This window comes from Pantherophis guttatus, chromosome 4, assembly GCF_059756535.1.
Source record: "Pantherophis guttatus breed Tessera chromosome 4, ASM5975653v1, whole genome shotgun sequence".
Taxonomy (NCBI): Eukaryota; Metazoa; Chordata; class Lepidosauria; order Squamata; family Colubridae; genus Pantherophis; species Pantherophis guttatus.
The window spans coordinates 22,124,018-22,148,641 of NC_142066.1; the positions used below are offsets into that span (position 1 = coordinate 22,124,018).

Consider the following 24,624-nt stretch of genomic DNA (forward strand, 5'->3'; position numbering starts at 1 on the left):
TGATTCTGCTTGTTAGAAGGTTGCAAAAGCAGATCTCATGACACGGGACAAAGTCATAAATAGAAATCTGATGCCAACCATCAGAATTTCGATCACATGACCAAGGGGATGCTGTAACCATCATACACGTCAAAAACGGTCGTAAGTCACTTTTTTCAGTGCCGTTGTAACTTTCTTAGTTTTTTGAAGCCTGGGAGATTATATCACCCATGCCTGAATCCCATACAGTAACTTCCTTTCTACCTAGAATCATTCTGTATCAGACTTGCTTGTCTTCATTTTTAAGTGTGATTCTTACCGGAGAACTGGTATAGAATAGAATAGAATAGAATAGAATAGAATAGAATAGAATAGAATAGAATAGAATAGAATAGAATAGAATAGAATAGAATAGAATTCTTTATTGGCCAAGTGTGATTGGACACACAAGGAATTTGTCTTGGTGCATATGCTCTCAGTATACATTTTAAAAAAAGATACATAGAATAGAATGGAATGGAATGGAATGGAATGGAATGGAATGGAATGGAATGGAATGGAATGGAATGGAATGGAATGGAATTCTTTATTGGCCAAGTGTGATTGGACACACAAGGAATTTGTCTTGGTGCATACACTCTCAGAGTACATAAAAGAAAAGATACATTTGTCAAGAATCATAAGGTATAACACTTAATGATCATCATAGGGCACAAACAAGCAATCAAATCATATTAAGAAACAATCAATATAAATCATAAGGATACCAGCAACAGTCATACAGTCATAAGTGGGGGGAGATGGGTGATAGGAATGATGAGAAGATTAATAATAGTGCAGACTTAGTAACTAGTTTGACAGTGTTGAGGGAACAATATAGTATAGAACAATACAAGCACATCCGCGTATTATATTTATATTGATCGCCTTTAAATTAAAACCACGGTGAGATCATCCGTGGCCTCAGGGTGAAGTACCACCAGTACACTGATGACACCCAGCTATACATCTTCACCCCGGGCCACCCCAATGATGCTCTTGAAGTGATGTCCCGGTGCCTGGAGGCCGTGCGGATCTGGATGGGGAGGAACAGGCTCAGGCTCAACCCATCCAAGACTGAATGGCTGTTGTTTCCAGCATCCCGATATAGTCAGTTGACACCATCACTGACTATTGGGGGCGAGTCTTTGGCCCCCACGGAGAGGACTCGCAATTTGGGCATCCTCCTGGATACGCAGCTGTCCCTGGAGGAACATCTGACGGCTGTAGCCAGGGGGACTTTTTATCAGGTTCGCCTGATCCGCCAGTTGCGGCCCTTCCTAGATCAGGATTCCTTGTGCACAGTCACTCATGCCCTCGTCACCTCTCGCCTGGACTATGGCAATGCTCTCTACATAGGGCTCCCCTTGAAGAGCACCCAGAGGCTCCAATTGGTCCAGAATGCGGCCACGCAGGTAGTTACGGGAGCAACTGAATGGTGCTCCCACATAGCACCTCTCCTGCGTGAGCTGCACTGGCTTCCAGTGGTCTTCTGGGTGCACTTCAACGTGTTGGTTATCACCTTTAAAGTGCTCCATGGCATAGGACCTGGATATCTTCGAGACCACCTGCTGTTACCAATGGCTTCCCACCTACCTCTGCGCTCCCACAGAGACGGCCTCCTCAGGGTGCCATCGGCCAAGCAATGTAGACTGGTGGCCCCCAGGGGGAGGGCCCTCTGGAATCAGCTGCCCCCAGAGATAAGGAGAATCCAAGACCTCGGTGCCTTCCGCCGTGCCCTTAAGACCTTTCGTTTTCAGCAAGCCAGGCTGGCTTAACACTTTTTAAAAATATTTTTAATAGGTTTGTTATTGTTTTTTTAACTATGGGGCCAAACGCATATATATCTTTTTAACTGTATTTCAATGTTTGTATTTATGTTTTTACTTTGGCTGTGCACCGTCCTGAGTCCTTCAGGAGAAGGGCAGTATATAAATCTGATAATAAATAAATAAATGAATAATTAAAAAAAATCAAGAAGATATTACACTTTGTCATTTATTTTTTTAAAAAGCCATATTATCCTGAATTTAGTTCACAACATTCAGAGCAATGTATCTTCCCCCAATATGTGCTAAATTGAGCAGGATCTTCCATAGACAGTGTTTTGTTCATTGTTATGGTACATTCAGACAGATTTCTACAATATTTCAACACTATGAGTGATACATGTTCTCTGGAAGACCTTGCAATGCAATCCTATTAATGTCTACTGAAAATAAAACATCGCTGAATCCATTGCAGCATATTCCAGAATATGTTTTCGCTGTTTTCTAAGGTGATGGATAGAAAGGTAGACTCATTCTGACCAGTAACCAAATGCTTATTAAAAAAAGTATAGGACAAATGTTTAAAGATAGGTTTAATCTCACCTATCTAAAATAAAATCTCATTGAATTATAACAGAACAGAATAACAGAATAATAGAATTGGAAGTCACATTGAAGGTCTTCTAGTCCAACCCTCTGCTCAGGCAGGAAGCCCTATACCATTTCAGGCAAATGGTTGTCCAATCTCTTCTTAAAAACGTCCAAGGTTGGAGCACCCAAAACTTATGGAGGCTAGTCGTTCCATTGATTAATTGTTCTAACTGTCAGGAAATTACTCCTGAGTTTCATTCATTTCACTGCTGCATATTCCAAAGCACATTTTCCCTTTTTTCTGAAATATTGGATAGAAATGAAGACTTATTCTGGTCAGCTAACAATAATGCCAGTAAAAATTATAGGACAGATTATATAGCCATCTTGTGAAAATCTAGAAGATGATATTGTTTCTTTGAGGGCAGCATGGACTAACAAAAAATATATACCAAGAATAAAGAAACTAAGGAATAGGTTAAATCTTACCTACCTGAATCCCATAATCCCTCATTTTTATAGGAGGTTAACTTGGTATCAGATTTGTTCCTCTACAGTTTAAAGCAACGGTTCTCAACCTGGGGGTTGCGACCCCTTTGGGGGTCCAACGGCCATTTCACAGGGGTCGCCAAAGCCCTCTCTCGCCCCCCCTACTCCTTCACTCACCCTCACTCTCTGCTCTGTTGGATCGCCGGACTTCGCTTACCCCGCCCACTCCCAATCTATTGCTGCCTCCTGAGTCCCAGCTGATTGCTAGAGTAAAAAAAACTGTTTAAATTCTTGCCACGGGGCTTCAAAGGGCCGCCCTTTAGCCAGTGATGGGATTCTGCCAGTTCTAGGGGGTTCCGCTGAACCGCTTGTTAAATTGCTGGCTTGCCCCACCCCTCTGCACCATTATTTATTGCCAATAAATAGTGGTGAGCAAGGGGCGGGCGAGCCAGCAATTTAACAAATGGTTCAGTGTTTTTTTGTAATTTTATTGGCCCGCAGAGCTTCAGCGTAGGCTAATTAGCTCTTGGTTAGATCGGCTCCCAACTCTCAGCTGATTTGCTCTCAGCTGTTCTGCTCAGGGCTCTGCTGCTTGCTGGAGCAATTTTTTTTCCCCTAGCTATGCTGAAAAATGAAACTGAAAGTAAAGCAGGCTGTTGGCTTTGCTGTTGCTGCAACGTTGGAAAATTAGGCAGGCAGATTTCTTTTCTTTTTCCTCACCAAAAAAGGTAGGTGCAAACAATGGGAAATTTAGGGAAAAAGAGGAGAGTTCAAGATTTTAAAACACAAAAGAAAAATAGCTCTATTTAACTAGGAAATTGTAATAATTGAGATATTATTAATTGTATATTGTGTTGAAAGCAGAAATGGTTAAGTTGTGGTTTGGAGGAATATATGGGGGAAATTATTTGGTTTATTATTATTGGTAAATATAATTAATTGATTTGTAAGAAATTGGATTGCATGGAAATAATTGGAATATTCATGTTCATATTGATTAATATACAAAAAAGGTAGTTATATAACTAATTGATTTATATTAAAATGTTGAATTTATATTAAACAACTGTAATATTACATAATTAACCAATGTGAGGATGGATATAAAAATAGATGACAATGGGAAGGGATATAATATAGAAGGGAAAAATTGAATTTGATTAAGATTAGAGATGAGGATGAAAGGTAATATTGTTTTTTTTACAAAAATAGATGAGGAATAAATATGGCAAAAAGGGAATATAGAAATTGTAAATTTAATTGAAATGACTAAACACTGTTTAAATTTGTGAACCGGCCAAATACTCTGTTCAAAGAAAATACATTGTATGTTTGTATGTGTGTTTCTAATTATTGCTATTTATTCATATTTGTTCTCTTTTATTCTTTAAAGTTTAACAATTCATTCTTTATCTTAATATCTTTATATTTGTTTGGGGTTGGCTTTCTTCCCTTTCATCTTTTTTATTGTACAGCAATCTTTCTCCTCAAACCTACCACCTCTCTCTTTTCTTTCCTTCTTACTTTCTCTTTCCCCTCTTCTTCTCCTCCCTACTTCCTCTTCCTTTCTCCTTCTCCTCCTCTCTTCCTCCCTCTCTTACCCTCACTCCTACTCTAATTTCCCTTCCCTTCCTTCATCCCTCTCTATTGCTGTATCCTTTTATGCATATGGACTACTCAGAGGGCTGAAAAAGTTATTTTTGACTGGTCCTCGCACTTTTGACCAGATCTCGAATTTACGACTATCGTCACATTTTACATTTTTTCCCTATCTTATCACCATGGTGAAAAGAAGCAGTTGTGAAATGAGTGACATGGTTATTAAGAATGCTGCACGGGGATAAATGTGAGGATGGTCATAAGTGTGAGGACCAGTCAAAAGTCCGAGGACCTGTCAGAAATGACTTTTTTCAGCCCTCTGAGTAGTCCCTATACACATAGCCATGCCCACCCAGTCACATGACTTCCAAGCCACGCCCACAAAATAAGCCACGCCCACAGAACCAGTAGTAAAAAAATTTAGAACCCACCCCTGGTTGGGGGTCACCACAACATGAGGAACTGTATTAAACGGTCGCAGCATTAGGAAGGTTGAGAACCACTGGTTTAAAGCATGATACTTTCTCAAGGTTTATACACCACAACCAAGAAAGTCGAAACAAGAGCAGCATATTCCACATTTCATAAGAGCTACACTTTGAGGTTTTAACATCTCAACACAATTACTGAGTAAAGACTAGGCTGAGAGATAGATCATCCACAGAATGGAGTTGATTTAAAGGTTGACAAACACAGACTTTCAAATTATTGCAGAGCAATACTCACAATCAGCCACTGTTAGATCATCAGGGCTTTTTTTTATTTAGGTTCATTAATCATGACAAAAACCCTATAAGTTTTGTTCAAAGGTCCTTCTTCACAAGATCTTGGCTGCTGCCCTATGAATGTCCTTATTTCGCAGAGTATAAATGATAGAGTTGAGGAGAGGAGTGATCACAACATAGAAGACTGCAATTTGTTTATCGCGATTAGGTGCTGAATCAGTCTTTGGAAGCAGATACATGCAGATGGAAGGGCCATAAAACAAGGAGACCACAAGGAGATGGGAGACACAGGTAGAGAAAGTCTTGTGCCTCCCAACACGTGATTTCATTTGTGACACAGAGTGAAGAATAAATCCATAGGAGGTCAATATAAAAGAAAGGGGAACCAAAAGGACACATGAGCCTATGCCAAAAATGATGTCCTCAGTAATATTTGTATCACCACATGCAAGTTTCAACACCACTGGCAACTCACATATGAAATGATCGATCCGATTGGGACCACAATAGTTTTGGCAAATGAGGCACACAATGCAAATCACACAGATCAGAGGAGCTATGATCCAGCATGCTAAAGTGAACTGCAACTGGCAGTGTTTGCCCATGAGAACAGGGTAAAGTAAAGGTCGGCAGATGGCCAGGTAGCGGTCATAGGCCATGACCCCCAACAGGAGAATCTCAACAGCAGCCGTAGCCAAGGCTATGTACATCTGGATCATACAGAATGTGAAAGAAATGGTTCCATCATCTGCCAGGAGCTGAGTCAACATGAGAGGCATGGTGCTGGTAACATAGCAGATATCTACCCCTGCAAGTTGGGAAAGAAAATAATACATGGGTGTGTGGAGATTTACATCACCCTGCACCAATATGATGATTAGCAAGTTCCCCAAAACTGTAAGCAAGTAGATGATAAGAATGATCCCAAAGAGGAGAAGCTGGATTTTTCTCTGGCTGGTGAGTCCCAGCAGGATGAATTCCTTGACGGAGGTGAAGTTCTCAGCATCTGTCATGGCTTCCTGTCTGAGGAGAAGGAAAAAGAATGAGGGACAATTAGACTGATTATCATTTTTCAAAATATGGAATTACACCAAAATATAATAGCCATTCTCATATCAGGAATTATTCCAGGAAATATTATCAACATTTGAAGATAAGGGTGCTTTGATGCAGGGAACAACAAAACTACGATCAGGTAAAAAATTATTCCTGGTCTTCTTTTTCCCTATCAGTTTTCCTATATTTGGAGCAAAATAAATTTGCTGTATAAATATCATGTTAATGAGAATCTTAACAATTGGGATGAAGTCTTGTTTTTGCCAACTGCCATAGCAATTAAGTGGGCTCTTTTTTTTTCTTTTTTTCTTTTTTTTTTGCTTCTCAGACAATTCTAAATATTTGACTTCATTTTAAGCTTTCTTTTTTTTTTCAGTTACTGCAGTCCTGACAGACTGACTTTTTGCAATTGACTTAAATAAGACTTTATGAACTTTTGCAGGCTTAGTAGTAGTCTCCAAAAATGACCAGAGTTTTCGAAACTGCAAACATTTTCCCATGCTGGAAAATATACATAAGGCAGTTCTATCCCTGGCTTGAAACTCAGGGATAGGCACCAAAATAAAACAATATAGTTATGAGTTTCTTGAAAGATTCTATTTCAGCATTGCTTGAATATTATTCTGACACACAATATATACATTCAGTAACAGTTTAAGAAGTAATACTTGTGAGAGGAAAAGTTCTAGGGTCTATCCAAAAGAAAAGAAATATCTGTGTTTGCTTAATCAAACTTTACTTCAATTAAATTCAAATTAGGAAACAAGTTAGAACATGCCCATATTAAGCTTTCTTTATTATAGTAACACAGATTATTTTTCTAGGAAAACAAAGGATATCTCAGCAGAATTTCATGATGAGATTATAAAGGAACTCCTGTTCAGGTAAGATCAGGAAAGAATGTATCTGTTTTCTCCAATGGAAGAAGAGAATTTTACCTTTCTGCTTCACAAGATGTTCTTCATCCATCAAAAAAAAAAAAGAAGAAGAGCCAAGTGTGTTATCAGTTGCTACTAAAGTGCCCAGTAAGATGGATGATCCACATGCTTTTTATGAAAGCCAGACATTGTGCATCTATTCTGGAATTGGTGGTTCTCTCTTGGAAGACCCTGCAGAAACTGTCACCAAAGGTGACAAGGAGCTCAACATATTCATGACCATTAAGAACATGAACATAAGTATATTATTCTCTTCTCATAGGAGAATCATATACTCTCTGAAGAAGTCTTGTAATTATTTAGAATGTATATGAGCACATACAGATCAATAAGAATTCTGCATGATACCATTGGGAATACAAAACTTTCTTTGCTTTTCTTTCTCTTTAACTTTTCTCTTTAACTTTAACTTTGAAAGAAAATTGCTATGAGATCATGATCCCAATGAAATTCCTGTGGTCTCTAGGGGCATTTCCACTAAATTGTTCCTGCCTTGTTGCTCCTCATCTTGACCTCTTGGGTTTCTTAAATCAAGGACAGAACATTATTTGAATGTATCAACAGAGGTAAAATAATGAATAGCCAACAGAATTTACAGAATAACAGAGCTGGAACGAACCTTGTAGGTCATCTAGTCCAACCCATCACCCAAGCAGGAGACCCTACACCATTTCTGACAGATGGCAGTCTAGTCTCATTTTGAAAGCTTCCATTGATGAAGCTTTCACAACTTCTGAAGGCAACTTCTGTTCCATTGGTTGAGTGTTCTCACTGTCAGAAAAATTCTCCTTATTTCTAGGTTGAATATCGCCTTGATTAGTTTCCATCCATTATTCCTTGTCTGGCCTTCAGGTGCTCTGGAAAATAGATTGGCCTCCTCCTCTCTGTGACAACCTCTCAAGTAATGGAACCCTGCTGTCATGTCTCCCCTGGTCCTTCTCTTCACTAGATTAGCCATGCTAAATTCCTGTAATCATTCTTCATATGTTTTTGCCTCCAGTCCCCTAATCATCTTCGTTGTTCTACTCAGCATTCTTTCTATAGCAGGAGTGTCAAACTCACATTGTCACGTCATTGTCACATGACATATTGGGACTTTTTCCCCCTTCGCTAAACCAGGGGTGGGCATGGTCAGCACGTGACGTATCTGGCCTGCAGGCCATGAGTTTGACATCCCTGTTCTACAGTCTCAACATGTTTTTTTTATAGTGTGGTGACCAAAATGTCATGAACACAGTTTCTTTCTATACACTCTCTTTATCTTACGCTGTCTATTGTGTAGTGGGCTTCCGAGGGCAAAACGCAGACCAGCATAGCTACAGCAGCATTTATTGACTCAAAACTGGAACTGAGGAACAGCAGGAAAATGCCGGTAATTTCATTCAATCATAATTCTTGAAAAAGCTCGCCCAAATATGCATGTTCTAAGTTTCCCTCCAAAACAGTTGGAGTTAACAGTTAGGGTCAACTTTCATTTAGCAGGGCTTAACACAAGTATATATATATTCAATACATAACACTTGGTCCTTTCCCAGAATTCTGTTTGCCTTCTGATATATTTTCCAGCCTATCAGCATTCTTTGCTCTTTCTCTGAGATGTGCATCTGGAGAGAGGGTATCATGCCCCAACACTACATGATAAAGATTTCTTGGCTCATCTCAAAGACACTATCCATCTCCTAAATGATTCTATGAAGAAGAAAATGGACATTTTGGTGTTTTGTTGTTGTTTCCATAAGTGCTGAATATTTTAATATGATGTTCATGAAAATCAGGCATTCAAACAAACTCAATCCCAAAGGTGCTTTTTCCAAAAGGCAGTTGGACTTTCTTTGTATTTGCTTGAAGATATTTCACTTCCAACCCAAAAATCTTCTTCAGTTCCTTCCATTTTCCATCATTCAACCAGATCTGGAGAAGATTGTAGGCCTGGATGACCTGAATGAATGAGGATTTCCACAGACAAGATCAATATTCATTTATTTCCTCTATATTTCATAAATTTCATATTTTTAAACCATCCATGTCCCTCAAATCTTACAATATAATGATATGGCATGATATGATATGATGTGATGTGATGTGATATAAGTATAATAAGAATAATGAATGGTATGGTATGGTATGGTATAGCATGGCATGGCATGGCATGGCATGGCATGGCATGGCATGGCATGGTACCGTACTGTACCATACCATACTGTATGGTATTTAATAGCAATAACACGAACAATAGTATTTAAATTTATATACTGCTGAACAGTGCTTTATAACCCTCTCTAAGTGGTTTACAGTCAACCTACAGCCACCAACCATCTGGGTCCTCATTTTACCAACCTCGGCAGGATGGAAGTCTGAGTCAACTTTGAGCTGGTGAAAATTGAACTGCCGAACTGCTGGCAGCTGGCCATCAGCAGAAGTAGCCTGCAGTATTGCCTTCTAACCACTGCTCATTGATGGTAGTATAGTAGTATAATACAATACAATAATACAATACATTATATTACAGCCCCTCTTAGAGGTACATGGGTGATTTAGAAATATGAAATGTAAATGAAGTAATTAAATACTGTAGTAGTTTGTCTGAATGCCTAATATCTGTTATTAGTATACCTAGTAGAACATGCTGTTTGTAGCTTTTACTATGCAATCTTTTATACATGTATTCATAGTCAAATGTCATTGATAATTTAGAAGCACATTTCCTGGTAGAATGTTTCTCAACCTTAACAACCAAGAAGTACAGACATCAATTCCCAGCATTTCCCAACCAGCATTATTGTTTTCAAAAAAAATACTTTGGAAAAAGAGGAATCGATAACTAGTCAGCTATCATTGATACTGGGCAAAACTTTAGAACAGATTATGGTATGGTTGTCAAGGTTGTCATACTATGGTTTTCCCAATTGCAATGTATGGCTGTGAAAGTTGGACCATAAGGAAGGGAGAATGCCGAAGAATTGAGGCCTTTGAACTATGGTGCTGGAGAAGACTCCCGAGGGTCACTTGGACTGCAAGGTGATCAAGCCAGTCAGTCCTAGAGGAGATCAACCCTGACTGCTCTTTAGAAGGCCAGATCCTGAAGATGAAACTCAACTACTTTGGCCACCAAATGAGAAGGAAGGACTCACTGGAGAAGAGCCTAATGCTGGGAACGATTGAGGGCAAAAGAAGAAGGGGACGACAGTGAACGAGGTAGCTGGATGAAGTCACTGAAGCAGTCAGCATGAGCTTAAATGGACTCCAGAGGATGGTAGATGAAGGATGGTCTGGAGAAACGTTGTCCATGGAGTCGAGATGGGTCGACTTCGCAACTAACAACAACAACAACAACAACAACAACAACAACAACAACAACAACAACAACAACATGGTATGGTCAATCTGTGATAATAAATATTCATTGTTCAGTTGGGATCAACATGGATTTATAAACAATATTCCAGAGTAATCGAAATTTGTGAAATGTAAGCAGTAGACTCTGTTTTTTCTTTGAAGATGTTTCGTTTCTCATCAAAGAAGCTTCTTCACCTCTGGCTTATTCCTCTTCAGTTTTAAACATGAAACTTTTTCAAAGACTTCAGAAATATCATTTTAAAATTATTAACATTTAGAGAACTGAATGGTATACAGCAATAGGAACACCCGGGTAGTGTTATATTTATATCCATTTTATATCAGCTTTTAAAGAAAAAAACTTCAAGAAGATAATGCTCCAACTTTTATTACACTTTGTTGAAGCTTTGAACAAGGAAAGAACTCTGATACAACTGTTTTTATACATTTCTAAGACAAAGGATTTGGTGAGATCATGCAGTTTCCATATATGGTTAACATGAGATCATACATTCTCCATATATGGCTAACACACACCTGTCATATGATAATTGACACACTTCCTAATTACTAAACCATTAGTAAAATATTATTTTTAGTTTATAAGATTATCTTAGCTTAGACAACCTTCCTTAAGTGCTTGTAGTTGCTAATGGGAAATTTACTGCTGTCCTTGGGTAAATTTATTGGATTAAGTAACTCTTTGTAACATATATATCCTTGTGTCATTCACAGTGAGGTCACTCAGATGTTTTCCATATGGCTTCCATGACATCTAGGTCTCATCAGAAGATATATTACCACTTAATGGGGTTTATCTGATTTTTAATATAATCTTCAAGCAAGCACTTTTCTCTCTTATAATAATGTGAATAGAGAGGGTTTCCTACAGTTCATGTATCTTACTGTGTATGATTCCTTCTTTTATCCACATTATTCCCCACTTTGAAAGTTTTTCCATGCAGAAACTTTCACCATTCCTTACATGTTCAACTCTTTAGTAAATATCATTCCATTCCTTTGGATAAACAAAGCTAACATATAATATCTAACAAAATATGATTAATCTAGGCCAGAGATAGGTTTTCTTGATCTTCACTCTCTTAATCCTTGGAGGTACTCCCTCCATTCTTTCCCAGACTCCATTTCTACATATGTGTCTGTTTCAGAGTTTTTATCTTCAAGAAAGCGCTCTGTCAAAACTAATTCCTTCGCAGTCTGTATCTCTTTCATTGCTCTGATAGATAGCTGTTTCAGCACAGGGATTACACAAGGAATAAAAGCTAGGCCTGCCACAGCCATATCAACAAGAATAACATTTGTTTAATCCAGCTGGATCCAGGCAACCAAGAAAACCACCTGTCAGTTGTTTGTAACCTCTGACTTATCTTGGAAGCCCTATCCTGCAAATCCTTGGCAATTTCCCTGACCACACCTAATTTATGCATATAGAAACAACAGTATTCTCCCAGAAATATACACATACCTCCTCTCTCTGCGGTTAGGAAGTCTAAGGCACGTTGGTTTTGTAGGACCACTGTGCCAATGAATCAATCTGGTCTTGGACTTCTACCAGGGTTCCAGCAATTTGGTTCAGGCTTTCTTGGAGCTCCTCTGATAATTGCTGAAACTGTATTACTGAGTGTGTCACTCCACCTATACCTATTCCAACTGCAGGTCCTATCTCCATGATTACTAATTGTGGGACTAGGATTGGTGCCCATTTCTGAACATGCCCCATGAGAGGAACAGGGATGGTATGTTCTCCACTGACAACACCTATTTTAGAAAAAGGATGTACTAGTGTGCATGTTCCAGTCCAAATTGTTGGCAAACATAAATACGCATCCTTCCGGCAAAAGAAGAAAACTCCTTTTACCTTTACACATATGCCTATGTTCATGGAGAAAGCATGGGTCCGATGGTTTTTTTCATTAGTCCAGACCCCAAAAGTCCCCGCCACAAACATTCCAGCAAGTGGCTGTAATGGGACTTCTAGTGAAGGGTCCTTTTGCTTATCTCTGAGGATTGGACCTTCAAAAAGATACCGGGAGGTAGTATTCCCAGGGGAAAAGAAGACACATAAACCTGTGCTGGACCTAATGAAAAGCCAGATAGGGAAGCAAGGGGGTTGGAATAGACTGGGGCACCTTTCCTTGGATACATTCCAGGACCTCTTCCATCCTGCCCATCTTGTGATGATGGCAGTTGGTGGTGATGAGAAAGTGTGCAGAAGGAAAAAGATCTTTGGTTAGTTTTACATCCCTAAGGTTCATTCTAGGACCAAGGTACACTTCTGATGGACATTGTTCTTTTGTCAGGTATCCTATAGGCCTACCAGGTTTCTGATGTCTCTTTATACACAGGGAAGGTGACCCTATGAGTTCCACACCTGTGGCTATTGGGCCAGCAATAGGGAGGCAGCTTTTTCCCAGCTGTTGGAATGCCTTATAAAAATCTCCTTGAAACTTTGATGTTGCTGCTTTGTGTCTAATATCCTTTTTAAGGACTAGGGTAGCCTTTGTCCTTTCCCAGAGATCTTGCTCAACTGGGACAGCATGATAAGATGAAGGACTAGCAGGTAAACACAACCAGCAGTTTTGACCTAGGGTAGAGTCATACTGATTAACAAGGTTTTGACCCAATTCCAGTATCCTTGATATGTAGTCCCCTCTTCTCAATTGTTGCAGGGGCCCGTTCTCTTTTTCTATTCCTCCCTTTTCTATTCCTCCCTTGCCACATGGTGGCGTCAGAACTCAGTACAATGTATTGCTGTTTATTTTAAATTCTTAAAAAATACATCTTCATTTTCTTGTATTAAATATTGACAGTACTCACACAATGACTTTCCAGGCAGACCCTATACCAGTGAGCGCAGAAACATCGTACATGCACACTCGTCAGGGCTGCGCTCATCAGGGCCACACTCTGGAAAAACCGATCTTCCGGGTTCTAGCAAGAATGCATCCCAGACAATCAGCTGTCTGGCATGCATGTCCACACCAGTTTTCTGCACTGCTGCACGCATGAAGGACAGCTGATCGTCACGCATGAATATGTGCCAGAAACCCGGAAGACAAACAGGCAAGGCCACATGTGCTGGGCAACAAGGCTTCGTGTGCCACTTTGGGCATGCTTGCCATAGGTTCACCATCACGGCCCTATACCGTTTCAAACAAATATATCTCCTTAAAAGCCTCCAGTGATGGAGCACCCACAATTTCTGAAGGCAAGCTGTTCCACTGATTAATTGTTCTGTCAGGAATCTTCTCCTTAGTTCTAGGTTGCTTCTCTTCTTGTTTGCTTTCCATCCATAGTTTCTTTTCCTGGCTTCAGGTGCTTTGGAAAATAGATCGACCCCTCTTCTTTGTGGCAGCCCCTCAAATATTGAAACACTGGTATCATGCAGTTTTTTTCATGGGAAACATTTGTACGGAGAGCAGTTTGGAACTCTCTTCAGCTTCACATCTTTTTTTCAATTGGAGCCAAACTTTGCTGCAAAAGTTGGCTCTGCTTTTCATGAAGCTGTCTTCAGTCTGCCTTTCTTCCCCAGAAACTCTACTCCAGGGCTGTCAAACTCATGGGCCGCAGGCCGGATGCATCATGCTATGGCCACACTCACACCCAGTTTAGAAAAGAGGGAAAAAGTCATGATATATCATGTGACGATGCTGTGATGATGCAAGTTTAACACCCCTACTCTACTCCAAAAAACAATATGCTTTTAGAAACATTCAGTTCAACTAATTCCTATTATCTCATATCAATATTTAGGTAGCCATTTTGTTTTGATGTAGAATAAGATGGGGGTTTTATTTTTGAGGCCAGAAAGTTATTTTTTCCAATTACTTTGCTACTGAGATGAAATATATTTAGCATTTGATTGATAGTACTATAATTTTGTTTTGTTTTGAGAATAGACAAATTGTTTAAAATCTATCAGCCCTTCAAAATGATAATTCTAAATGTATAGTACTAAGATTATACCTATTGTCACATTCGTTGTTTTGGAAGTACAATCTTAACTGGAGAAGTAGAAAATTAGATTAATATTATACTCAGTGTAAATGTTGGTTGACAAAAATTCAAATTTTATATAACAATATTGAATGAACAATTAATGTTAAATATTAACTGGTTCTATTTAGGGATATTTCACAAAATGTCAGGCTTATTTTAACAAGGATAGTGTTTCTCTCTTTTCATTTGCTTTAATGTGTATTATTTCTCTTTCTTTTTCTTACTTTCTGCAACTATCAACTTGTTTTTAGCCCAAAGAATTCAGAAATTCTTACCATACTTATACTATAACTATAATCATCTTTTAGTGTTTATCCAGATCAGTGGTGGGATTCAAAACTTTTTACTACTGGTTCTGTGGGCATGGCTTGGTGGGCGTGGCATGACATGGCATGACAGTCAGAGGTGGTATTTACCGGTTCTCTGAACTACTCAAGATTTCTGCTACCAGTTCTCCAGAACTGGTCAGAACCTGCTGAATATCACCTCTGATCCAAATTCATGGAGCTCAGATCAGTTAGTTTAGTTCTTTACCTGTTTTCCATATGAGAAAGTGTCCAAATGACTATTTGAATTGTACTAATGGAGAAATTTATCATTTCATCAAGAACCAGTTAAGTGTAATTAAGACATCAGGCTAGAAACTGGAAGACTGTGAGCTCTAGTTCAACCTTTGGCATAAAGCTAGCTGGATGAGAAAGGAGTTGCTTTTTCTCGGTCCTAGGAAAAAGGCAATGACAACCATTGGTGAAAAATATTGCTAGGAAAACTCCATGGACTTGTTCACAGAATCACCAGGAATCAAGACTTACTCAAAAGCACAAAAATTATTTCGTCACAACTCTTTGTCACTCCTTTGATGAGGGCCAAGAGAAGGAACGGAGTTTACAAGAAATATTAGAACTCTACTTTATTGATATGGAGTGTTTATATCTTGAAAACCTAACAGCATTTCCCCTTTCTTTCTCTTACACCAAAAAGTATCATGACAGGGCAATCCTGAATTCCTTTCTCACATGTTCCTGTTTTTCTGGGATATGTTCATATTTTGTCAATAAATGCCACATGTAAGGTTTGGAAGCAATCTTTTGCATTGGGTCTTCAGGCCTGCCACATTTACTACTGTGGGAAATTGGGAGCGGGGATTGTATGGAGCATGGGTGATATATAGTCAAAATAACGTTCCTTTCTCAGGGAGTGAAGGACATCTTGCCCTGCATCTGGAGGGTTGGGACGGGGAGGTATCTCTCATTCAGACAGTGGTTTGATTGGGCCATATGATGGACGTGTGGGTGCTGGGAAGGGACTTGAACTTTCCTTTGGGTGGGAAAAACCTGGAAGCTTTCAGATTCGGGTTTTCCCAGATGTGCCAATATGACATCTCTAATAAAAAGGAACTTTGAGGAACTTCAAGCCTCGGAGTCTCCTTTCATTGGGGGTATTACTTGGAACCTTGACATTAACCTTAATCTCAAATATACTGCTTTATAAAACCCTAGTAAGACCACACCTAGAATACTGCAACCAATTTTGGTCACCATACTACAAAAAAGATGTTGAGACTTTGGAAAAAGTTCAGAGAAGAGCAACTAAGATGATCAAAGGCCTGAAGGCTAAAACATATAAGAAATGGTTGGTGGAATTGGCTTTGTCTAGATTTATGAAAAGAAAGACTAGGAGTGACATGATAGAACTCTTCTAAAATCTCAGGGGTTGCCACAAGGAATAATAATAATAATAATAATAATTTTATTTCTATACCGCCCTTCTCCCGAAGGACTCAGGGTGGTGTACAGCCTATTTAAAAACACAGACAAAACAATGATATAAAATTTAAAATAATTAAATAAGTGGCTCAAATTTAAAACCCCAATAAATTTAAATACCCCAATTTAAAACTATTGTGTTGATAGTCCGGCCTGGCGGAACAACAGGGTCTTCAATGCGCAGCGAAACACCCGGAGGTCGGAGATCTTACGAATTTCCGGGGGCAGTTCATTCCACAGGGCTGGGGCTCCCACAGAGAAGGCCCTCCCCCTGGGCGTCGCCAGCCGACATAACTTGGCTGATGGCACCCTGAGGAGGCCCTCTCTGTGGGAACGAACTGGTCGGTGGGAGGCTATTGGTGGCAGAAGAGAGAGTCAAGCTATTCTCCAAAGCACCTGAGGGCAGAACAAGAATCAATGGATGGAAACTAGTCAAGGAGAGAAGCAACCTAGAACTAAGGAGAAATTTTGTGACAATTAGAAGAATTAATCAGTGGAACTGTTGCGGGAACTCCACGTTCCCAAAATCAGGAGACAAGACCACGAAAGTTGGAGAACACAGGTTTATTTGCTAGCAAAGGTTCAGAGTAATAGTTTGGCAAAGTCTGAACCCTGGGCTATGCCCGGAGTCTATCTTTTATAGGTTTTGCAATTCTAGTTTTACTGAAGCTTTACATTTCCTTATATGTATCAAGATACAGCACATCAAAACAGGATATAAAAAGAAGTTATCTTTCGGTACATATTCCATATAGGGTTATATCTTGCATATCTTACACCATCTGCTAGTTTCAGAATTCCTCACGTGCCAAATATTGTGTTACAGAATAATATGATACAAAGGTCATTAAGCATACAAGTACATTTAGCAAGAAGTTGGTACTTTCCTAATCTTGTGACAGAGATACAAACAACTAAAGGTCAATCTACCCATCCTTTGATATCAATTTACTGGTATTTGGGCTTACTTGCTTCAGAACAACTTGCCTCTAGAAGTTGTGAATGCTCCAACACTGGAAGTTTTAAAGAAGAGATTGGACAACCATTTGCCTGAAATGGTACAGGGTTTTCTGCCTGAGCAGGGGGTTGGACTAGATGACCTCCAAGGTCTCTTCCAACTATTCTGTTCTGTTCTGTTCTGTTCTGTTCTGTTCCACTCCACACTCCACACTCCATTCCATTCCATTCCATTCTACTCCAGTCTATTTTCCTGCCTGCTTTTCCACCTCATCATCCTTACAAAAGAGCAGGAACAGTTAAAACAGTCTAGTATTATTTTTATAGTCAGCCTCCCTCAGTTGAAAGAAAACATAACAAAACACCAGCCCAGCAAGATGTCCAGGGTCATATTCATTGCTCTAAGCGCCATCTTCTCGCCATCTTGATCACTGCTGAATGAATCTCCTTGTTCCGCAAGGTGTAGATGACAGGGTTAAGCAGGGGAGTAACTACTAGATAACAGATGGTCATTTCCATGTTGTGAGCAGAACCTGAGTCTGGGTGGGGGATAATGTACATAGAAATAACGGTGCCATAGAACAAGATGACTACGGTAAGGTGGGACCCACAAGTGGAGAAGGCCTTACTCCTTCGTGCAGTTGACCGCATGTTCAATATAGAATGCAGAATGAATCCATAGGAAGACAAGATAATTGAAAGGGGGATGAAAACCATGAATGCTGATAAACCAGAGACAATGGCTTTAGTCATTTTTATGTCACCACATGCAAGATTCAGCACAATAGGCAGTTCACACCCGAAGTGGTCAATGAGATTAGGACCACAGAAAGAATGACGAAAAATACTGACGACATAAATCATGGAAAATGCAAAGCCAATGATCCAGCATGTGCTGACAAGCAGGACCTGGTGGAGCTTGCTCATGGCTGTAGCATACAACAAGGGAGAGCAGATGGCCAAGTAACGGTCATAGGCCATGACACCCAACAGCAAACTTTCAGCACTGCCTATGTTCAATCCAAAGTAACCTTGCAGCATGCAACGCGTTAAGGACAGAACTCCATTCCTGGTGACCAGATGAGCCAACATCTGAGGCAGCGTGCTGGTAACCAACCCAATCTCCATCGCAGCAAGATTGCTAAGAAAAAAGTACATGGGTGTATGTAGCTGGGAATCAGCCCATACCAAAATGATGATCAGCAGGTTGCCAAAAAGGATAAGCAAGTAGATGAGGAGGAACACCCCAAAGAGCAGAAGCTGGGTCCCTCGATGACTTGTGAGTCCCACCAACATGAATTCTTTAACAGAGGTGAAATTCTCAGCTCCCATCTGGCTTACTACCTGTAAGATAAAAGAAGTTGTTGAAAGATAGTGAAAATCCCTGAAAATGAGATAATTCTTTAAAAAAAAAAATTGGATATCCATAGAAGACTATTGTAGGCAGTTGTTTTTGTTGTTGCTAGTTGTAAAGTCATGTCTGACCCATCGTGACCCCATGGACAATGTTCTTCCAGGCCTTCCTGTCCTCTACCATCCTCTGGAGTCCATTTAAGTTCACGCCTACTGCTTCAGAGCCTCCATCCAGCCACCGTGTTCTCTGTCATCCCTTTCTTCTTTTGCCCTTCATCTTTCCCAGCATTAGGCTCTTCTCCAATGAGTGGCCAAAGTATTTTAGTTTCATCTTCAGGATCTGCCCTTCTAAAGAGCAATTAGGGTTGAGCTCCTCTAGGACTGACCGGTTTGATTGCCTTACAGTCCAAGGGACTCACAGGACTCTTCTCCAGCACCATAGTTTAAAGGCCTCAATTCTTTGGCACTCAGCCTTTCTTATGGTCCAACTTTCACAGCCGTACATTGCAAGTGGGAAAACCATAGCCTTGACTATAGGCACTTTTGTTGTTAGGGTGATGTCTCTGCTTTTTAGAATGCTTTTTAAAATTAGACAAATAAATGACATGGGTATTTTTTGCCTCCATGTAAAATCACCATGCCAGTGGAATTTCTCAAGCATTTTTAATGAGATATTTTATTTATTTGTACCCCAACTTTTTTTTTTACAAATAATACAATTCAGCAATTTTATCTAATAAAATAAGATTCTTGAATTGAATTATTTGTAAAAAAAAATAATAATAAAGTTGGGACACAAATAAATAAAATATCTCATTAAGCTGATTTGAAACTCAACATTAAGAAAACTAAGATCATGGCACCCAGCACTCTCAATTCCTGGCAAATAGATGGGGAAGAAATGGAGGTAGTGACAGATTTTATTTTCCTGGGCTCCAAGCTCACCGCAGATGGGGACTACAGTCAAGAAAGACGCTTGCTCCTGGGGAGGAAAGCCATGGCAAATCTAGACAGCATATTAAAAAGCAGAGACATCACTCTGCCAACAAAAGTTCATATAGTTAAGACTATAGTTTTCCCAATTGCAATGTATGGCTGTGAAAGTTGAACTACAAGGAAGGCTGAGCACCAAAGAATTGAGCCCTTTGAACTATGGTGCTGAAGAAGACTCCTGCGAGTCCCTTGGACTGCAAGGTGATCAAACTGGTCAGTCCTAGAGGAGATCAATCCTGACTGCTCTTTAGAAGGCCAGATCCTGAAGATGAAACTCAAATATTTTGGCCACCTAATGAGAAGGAAGGACTCACTGGAGAAGAGCCTAATGCTGGGAACAATTGAGGGCAAAAGAAAAAGGGGACGGCAGAGAACGAGGTAGCTGGATGGAGTCAATGAAGCAGCTGGCGTGAGCTTAAATGGACTCTGGGGAATAGTAGAGGACAGGAAGGTCTAGAGGAATGTTGTCCATGGGGTTGCAATGGGTCAGACACGACTTCGCAACTAACAACATCACTGAATACTTCTTTCTTCTCTTATTTTCTCCACAACACCCCTGTGAGATGATTTTGGAGGAGAGTGAGTGATTGGTTCAGTCATCCAGCTGGCTTTCATGTCTAAAGAAGGACTAATACTTGCAGAAACTAGAAATTCCAAAGAAAAGTCAAGAAAGGTGACTAAACCTAGCTGGCTGAGAAATGAGAAACATTGCATACTATTTCTTACTACGTGTAGCTTTTCTTGCATCCTACTCACATGCCTGTTATCTATTTGGGTGTAACTTACTTAAAGAATTGTAAAAGAAACTTTATCAAAAGTTATGTCATTTGATTTTATTAGTGATAACAATTAATCAGTACAGCTGCCTGTCGTGAAAAATTGTGGGTCCTCCATCACTAGAGGTTTTTAAAAAGAGATTGGACAGCCATTTGTCTGGAATGTAAAAGAGCCTGTAGTAGTGTAGTACAGTGGACTAAAGCACTGTTATTAACAACTGCTGCTTGCAATTACTGCAAGTTCAAATCTCACCAGACTCAAGCTTGACTCAAACTTCCATCCTTTCAAAGGTAGGTGAAATGAGGACCCAGATTGTGGGGGGCAATAAGCTGACTTTGTATAAATATACAAAAGTATGAAGGCTATTGCTTAACGCATTGTAAGCCGCCTGAGTCTCTGGAGAAGGGCGGCATATAAATTAAAGCAAAAAAAAATGGTAAAGGGTCTCCTTCTTGATCAGGAGATTGGATCAGAAGATCTCCAAGATTCCTTCTAACCCCACTATTCTGTGTTCTGTAAAAGCATCATCTTCACTCAACCCATCCAGTTACATTGGCAAGATTAAAGCTGCTTAACCCTTACAGATCCCTTCAAACCCTGCAGAATGACAGGGAATCCTGGGCATCTCATTCTTCAACTATAGAAGCCAGAAGCTTGAATTTCTGGACATCCACTGCAGAGATCATCAGTCATCATGCAAAAATGATGACTGATAATCGCCTGATTCGCCAGTTGCGGCCCTTTCTTGATTGGGATTCCCTGTGCACAGTCACTCATGCCCTTGTCACCTCTCACCTTGACTACTGCAACGCTCTCTACATGGGGCTCCCCTTGAAGAGCACCCGGAGGCTCCAACTGGTCCAGAACGCAGCAGCGCAAGTAGTGACGGGAGCAGAATGGCGCTCCCATGTAACACCGCTCCTGCGCGAGCTGCACTGGCTCCCGGTGGTCTTCCGGGTGCGCTTCAAGGTGTTGGTCATCACCTTTAAAGCGCTCCATGGCATAGGGCCTAGCTATCTTCGAGACCGCCAGCTGCTAACAACGACCTCCCATCGACCGTGCGCTCCCACAGAGAGGGCCTCCTCAGAGTACCATCAGCCAAACAATGTAGGCTGGTGACCCCCAGGGGGAGGGCCTTCTCTGTGGGGGCACCTACCCTCTGGAATCAGTTGCCCCCAGAGATAAGGAGAATCCAAGACCTCAGTGCCTTCCGCCATGCCCTTAAAACCCACTTTTTCCAGCAAGCCAGGCTGGCTTAAGAAGAAATTTTTAAAAGTTTTAAATTGGTTTGTGATTTTTAATTTTTGGGCCAAATTTATTTATATATATTTTAACTGTTTTTTTAATATTTGTATTTCATGTTCTTAATTCTGGCTGTACACCACCCTGAGTCCTCAGGGTGAAGGGCAGTATATAAATTGGAAATTAAAATAAAATAAAATAAAATAAAAATGGAAACATTGTGACTGGATTATACAATGGTTGGGTTTTGTACTTTGCTGGAGATGCAAACACAATAAAACTTGAACTATCTTGCTAGGACAAGCCCCAGTAGGAGTCCTGCAGCAAAGCTCAAAACCACAAATTTGGTAGACCACAAAACCTATCCTACTTAGCTTAATGAAACGTCACCTTCTTACCAATTTTGCCACACTATGTCAGGATTGCATCCACTAACCACCATTGTGAACACATAGCACATAGCTGACTACAGCATCAGTCAGCTGTCGCAGCAGTCATTCAGGCTTTTGACCATAATGCTTAGTTCTTTCAGGGATACCAATGAATTTCCATGAATTTGGAATTAATCCCAATGAATTCATTAAAAGCAACATCTTCCCTCATGTTCTCCTGTCTCACAAAATCAGATTCTATCCTCTTATCAACAGACTTCCAAATGGCAAAATGCCTTACCTTTCTGTATCTCTAAAAGGTCCCTCAGCCATCAAGTATAGGATCACCTCACACGACCAGCTTCTATTGAGACAACAGGGAGAAGCAACTTGGAAATTCGGTGGCTTGTCAAGGGAAGATTCTTAGATGTTCTAGAATGTTCTTCTGATGCTTGAAAAGGATTCTCAGTGCAAGGAGCCTGTTGGTGTAACGACTAGCAACTTATGAAAATAGAGACTTAGATGAATAAAGCATAGTTGTATGAAGATCCTGTTTAACATATTACAAGCCATAGAGATACATACATACTTAAAGAACTGGAGAAATTGTATTATTGTTATCCTATTATATTATTTTCTTTCCTGTGCCAATTACTTCTGACTCCTTCATTTCAGGGTCATCATCATTCAAAGGTAGTAGGCTGAAGAATTAGAACACATAATTTTATGAGTAAGTTTTTGAAACCAGAAGAGTAATTGCCTTAGATTAAATCACACAAACAGCCATCCAGGTTAGACAAACTACCGGTATCTTAATAGGCTCTCCAAGTACTCAGGTGGATGTTGTTGCATGGAATTTACTGGAGGCTTTTTAGTTGATAGTATCAACTGTTCTTTTTGATGCAAAGTATATTTTCAGTAAATCTAAGTTATTGTGTCTTGATCCTCGAGGCAGCTAACTGCGGTTATATTCAAAGCCACTTATCTTGCTTTTTTTTCTCCTCCCTAATATTGGCAATTGCTGCTTTGCTGTGTGCGGAAGCACTAAAGATGGCGAAAGATAATAAAAATAATATGAATGTGTACTCCATGGAGGTTATTCAGTTCCACTGGAACTTTGCTGTACTTCATTATAATTCGTTTTTTATCTCAATCTCTTGAGAACTGAAGTAGTTGATTAACAAAGTCATATAAGATGGGTTCTTTGAATAAGATAATTAAAAGAAAGGTAGCCCTTCACTTTTGACAGTTGCTTAGCAACCTTTCAAATTTACGTCTGACCTCCCCAGAGCGACTTATTACCTAGATTCAAAGTTGTAGTGGTTGTTGCCCTATCATGGTCATGTGATTACATTTTGGGTGCTCAGCAATCAGCCTACATTGACAACTATTTGCAAAATCTCACAGTCACATAACTACAATTTGGGGGGGAGAGGGTTGCTTGTGTTTACTTCCAGTTTTTGGCAAAAAGCACCCATTGACGATGATGGATTCACCAAAGAACCTCAATGTTGACTTTATGACAAATGGCAAATGGCTAATAGTGAATCATTGGTTACTGCGGTGATTGCTTAATGACCTTGATATTCACTTAATAACTGCACAAAAATGGTCATGAAATTGTATGTGGTTATATGGTTACCCACTTAGTGACCGGCATGGCTTATAACTGTAATTTGAAAGACTATCTGTAAAGACTATCCCATAGTGTATTTTGAACCCGATTAATAAAAGGACAAGGGATGCGGTGGCTCAGTGGCTAAGATGCTGAACTTGTCGATCGAAAGGTTGGCAGTTCAGTGGTTCGAAACCCTAGTGCCGCATAATGGGATGAGCTCCCATTACTTGTCCCAGCTTCTTCCAACCTAGCAGTTCGAAAGCACGTAAAAAATGCAAGTAGAAAAGTAGGAACCACCTTTGGTGGGAAGGTAATAGCGTTCCGTGCACCTGTGGCGTTTAGTCATGCTGGCCACATGACCACAGAGACATCTTCGGACAGCACTGGCTCTTCAGCTTTGAAACTGAGATGAGCATCCCCCCTAGAGTCGGGAACGACTAGCACATATCTGCAAGGAGAACCTTTACCTTTTTATCCTTATCTTTAATAAATGGACCGAATATATTTTATTACAAATAGCAATAACACTTAGACTTATATACCACTTCACAATGCTTTACAGCCCCCTGTAAGCAATTTACACAGTCAACATATTGCCCCTAACAATCTGGGTCCTCATTTTACCCACCTCGGAAGGATGGAAGGCAGAGTCAACCTTGAGCCAATCTGGATTTTTTCTTTCTGTGATGATGGCACACTCTGTTACAAGTGGGATCATGGGAGAAATGTTCTGGAATTTTCTTCCAGGACTAAATGGATTGAATAATTTTTGGTTTGTGTTTTCTGCATTGTATATATCTGACGAATAAGGAAAACTGCAGGAAGACCTGCCTTATCTGCAAAAGAAGCCCAAACCCATTTAAAATTTCTTTTTGCAGACTTTTCATGATTGAACCTCCATATTTTAATCTGGATATCAAAAAGAAAGAAAAAGAGGGGGGGAAGGATTTTCCTTAGAAGTGAGATTCGTAGAATATGGTATTTTCTTCCATTATATTTTTCCTCA

The 24,624-nt window shown here is 39.9% G+C and overlaps 2 protein-coding genes across 2 annotated transcripts; both read right to left on the reverse strand.

Moving 5' to 3' along the window:
• Positions 1 to 5,210: 5,210 nt before the first annotated feature.
• LOC117658646 (olfactory receptor 2W1-like) lies at positions 5,211 to 7,082 on the reverse strand. The gene has a single exon (XM_060690232.2). It carries the CDS (start codon positions 6,202 to 6,204, stop codon positions 5,284 to 5,286), a length of 921 nt encoding a protein of 306 aa, XP_060546215.1. The 5' UTR covers positions 6,205 to 7,082; the 3' UTR covers positions 5,211 to 5,283.
• Positions 7,083 to 17,657: 10,575 nt separating this feature from the next.
• Positions 17,658 to 18,596, reverse strand: LOC148113879 (olfactory receptor 5P56-like). The gene has a single exon (XM_087893508.1). It carries the CDS (start codon positions 18,594 to 18,596, stop codon positions 17,658 to 17,660), a length of 939 nt encoding a protein of 312 aa, XP_087749634.1.
• Between the last annotated feature and the right edge of the window lie 6,028 nt (positions 18,597 to 24,624).